General features: G+C 33.3%; 1 protein-coding gene across 1 annotated transcript; it reads right to left on the bottom strand.

Moving 5' to 3' along the window:
* Positions 1 to 884: 884 nt before the first annotated feature.
* LOC111301668 (NAC domain-containing protein 72-like) lies at positions 885 to 2,426 on the bottom strand. Its single transcript, XM_022897502.2, has 3 exons — positions 2,146 to 2,426; positions 1,786 to 2,054; positions 885 to 1,655 (listed from the first exon to the last, which is right to left on the bottom strand). The coding sequence occupies exons 1-3, from the start codon at positions 2,324 to 2,326 to the stop codon at positions 1,074 to 1,076; spliced, it is 1,032 nt and encodes a 343-aa protein (XP_022753237.2). The 5' UTR covers positions 2,327 to 2,426; the 3' UTR covers positions 885 to 1,073.
* Positions 2,427 to 2,855: the final 429 nt, after the last annotated feature.

A 2,855-nucleotide genomic window follows, 5' to 3' on the forward strand; every position in this document is an offset into this window, starting at 1 on the left:
TTTTTCTTCCATGGTGTTTTGATCTTTGCTTGCAATAATGCTCATAGTTTGTGGGCGGCCCCCTTTGACCTTTTATACTTTCCTTAACAATGTTGGTAAAGAAAATTTGAAAATTCAACTTCAAATCAAGATATAGACTATTATCACACATTTCCTAGTGCTTGTGTTGCTTTAAGGTTGCTTGTTATATTTATTTTAATAAATAGTTCATATTATATCTTAAACATAATATGTTTGGAGGAATATTTTCATAATAAAATCACCTTAATTCATTTTATCAAAGGATACATAATATGGACCTAATAAAAAATTATTAAATTTAAATTTAATTCAATTAATATATATAATTATAAATTTAAAAAGTGATATCGAATAATTGAATAACAATTTTTTTATTTAAGATTTGCAAGCTTTTTAGTAAAAAATAAATTTAAGAATGTTATGTAATTTAAATAATTAATGACTAAAGAATAATACGAAATTATATTATGATTAAACCTTGTCGGCATTGTACTAAAAAAATATCAATTCATCTTCAATTTGGTACATGGAACATGAAAAAAAAAATGAAAAAAGAATATCATAAGATAAGGTTTTTCCATTTCTTTGGGTGGAGATAGACATGATAAGGATTAGAAACTACATTTGAATTTAAGGAAAATCACATTTTAAATTAAATTTTAGAGAAATAAAATTGTACAAATGACTTTGAATTGTGCTCCAACCATTTGGTTAATTGCCCAAAAAATAGGGCAAAATTTCAAATTTACCTTTTTTTTTTTTACATAATATGAATATTATATGTGAAAAAATAAAAATAAAAATTGATTCAAAATCAAAATTTTTATATTTTTTTAAAAATTGATTAATTATGAATTTATGAATTATCATTAGAATGTTAAATTCTTAATTTCATTAATCAATATCATAAAAGATTCAAATAAAAAAATAACTCCCCAATAATTTTTTCTCTTTTGGTATCTAATTCCAAAAGGTTAGCCCAAAGAATTCTAAACATTTTACACAAACTTCTGAAATTCCTCTGATGTCCCTGCCTATTTCTCTTCTTCATTTTATTGCCTAAACCCAAAGCCACCCGATTGAGTCGGGTATCGAAATCCATAGGGGTCAATCGAGTTAGAGAAATCATGAGTCAACACATTCGAGTTTTGTTGGAAAAGCCCTGAGTTATCAAGTCTCAGAGCTCGGAGTCCACTCTGCACCTCCTCTTCCGCCGAGTTACCAACCCTATTTGTTGACGTGTCAATCTGGCATAGTGTCGGCTGCATTGTTGGGACATATAAGTCATTATATCCATAACTAGGAATCCCCTGACTATGAGTCTGAGTTTGTCCACTCGGTACCAAGTCAGACGCCGAGTTAAGCCCTGCAAGACTCGCCCAATCTAAATTCCCACTACCCAGATTGTGAAACCCCATTTTCTCATCATGTTGAAGCGTTTTCAACGAGTTCATACGTGGCAAAGCAAAGCGACGATCGTTTAACTCGGGCAATGACTCAAGCATATCATCGAGTTGGGAAGATGAAGACGATGATGAGCCATTATTGCTATGCTCTTTGCTTGAAACGTTTGCCAATGATTTTTGAGCACTTGAATTCTTCTCGTATATTCGACATAAAACCCACTCATCCAACTGCAACAAACAGAAAAAAAAAAAAAAAAACAATTAACAATAATTCTTCTTGTATATCATATTCAAAATCTCAAATTCATTGAATTCATCAAACAAGCAAAAGTTAACTTAGTAATAACTAAAATGTTACCTTGGAGCCGCCATTTTTACGGGAAGTTTCAATGAGTCTATATTCGTGCATGATCCAATTAGTTTTTGTGCCTTTGGGAGCTTTTCCGACGTAAAAAACCAGTGCTTTCTTGATACCAACTTTCCGACCTTCGGTTGTAATAACTTTGTCAGTTCCGGTAGCTTTCCAATACCCTGAACCAGCAACTCTGTTCGGTCGGGATCCGTTGGGATACTTCCTCTCTCTAGGACTGAAAAAGTACCATTCTTTTTCACCAAATATAGCTTTACCTATATCAAAATTGTATAAGTAATTAAACATTTTGATCAGCATAACAGTAAAAAAAAAGTTGACTCTTTTTGTTGGATTTGATTAACTTACCTGGCAAAACCCAAGGATCAAATTGGTATAAATCAATTTCACCAATGAGTTGTAGAGAAAAATGATGCCCTGCAACTTTCCTGCATAAATATTGGACCAGAAGCTCTACATCAGTTGGATAAAACCGAAATCCTGGTGGCAAGCCCAATTGAGCCAATGGGTCTGTCTCTGGCACTCCCATGATCAAAATTTTCTTGACAGCCAAACAGAAAATTTGAGTTCTAGCTAGAAAGAAAATGGAATGGTAAAAATGATTTTTTATTTTTTCTTTCTTTTTCTTCGGAAGTGTGGGGATGTGAGAAGGTATTTAAACAGGAGGGGGAGATAATGAAGACAGAAATAAGTACGGTGGTCTTGACTTAAGTTGCTATTTGGGACCCACTTTATGTTTATCACCGTTAAAAGCAGGCCACGTTTGAACATCTTGCGGCCGACCTTATCCGACCAAGAGGGTGCATGAACCGCCACGAAAAATCACAAAACTGAGTCAGCAAATATTTGGGACACGTGTCCAGTGTTCATGCGTTGTTTCGAGACCGCAACCAAAAGGTGATACCAATCTTTTCAAAAATCCCACTAAAAAGTAATAAAAAAAAAAAAGGTTTGGAGTCTTTTTTTTTTATTATTTTTTTCATAAGTTCAGCGTTTTTCACGCTTTGAAGTGAGGAGGTCGGCGGCGAATGTCGATCACGTGTGACAGTTAGGCCACT

The sequence above is a fragment of the Durio zibethinus genome, chromosome 15 (assembly GCF_047325235.1).
Source record: "Durio zibethinus cultivar Kanyao isolate XHJ-2024 chromosome 15, ASM4732523v1, whole genome shotgun sequence".
Classification (NCBI taxonomy): Eukaryota; Viridiplantae; Streptophyta; class Magnoliopsida; order Malvales; family Malvaceae; genus Durio; species Durio zibethinus.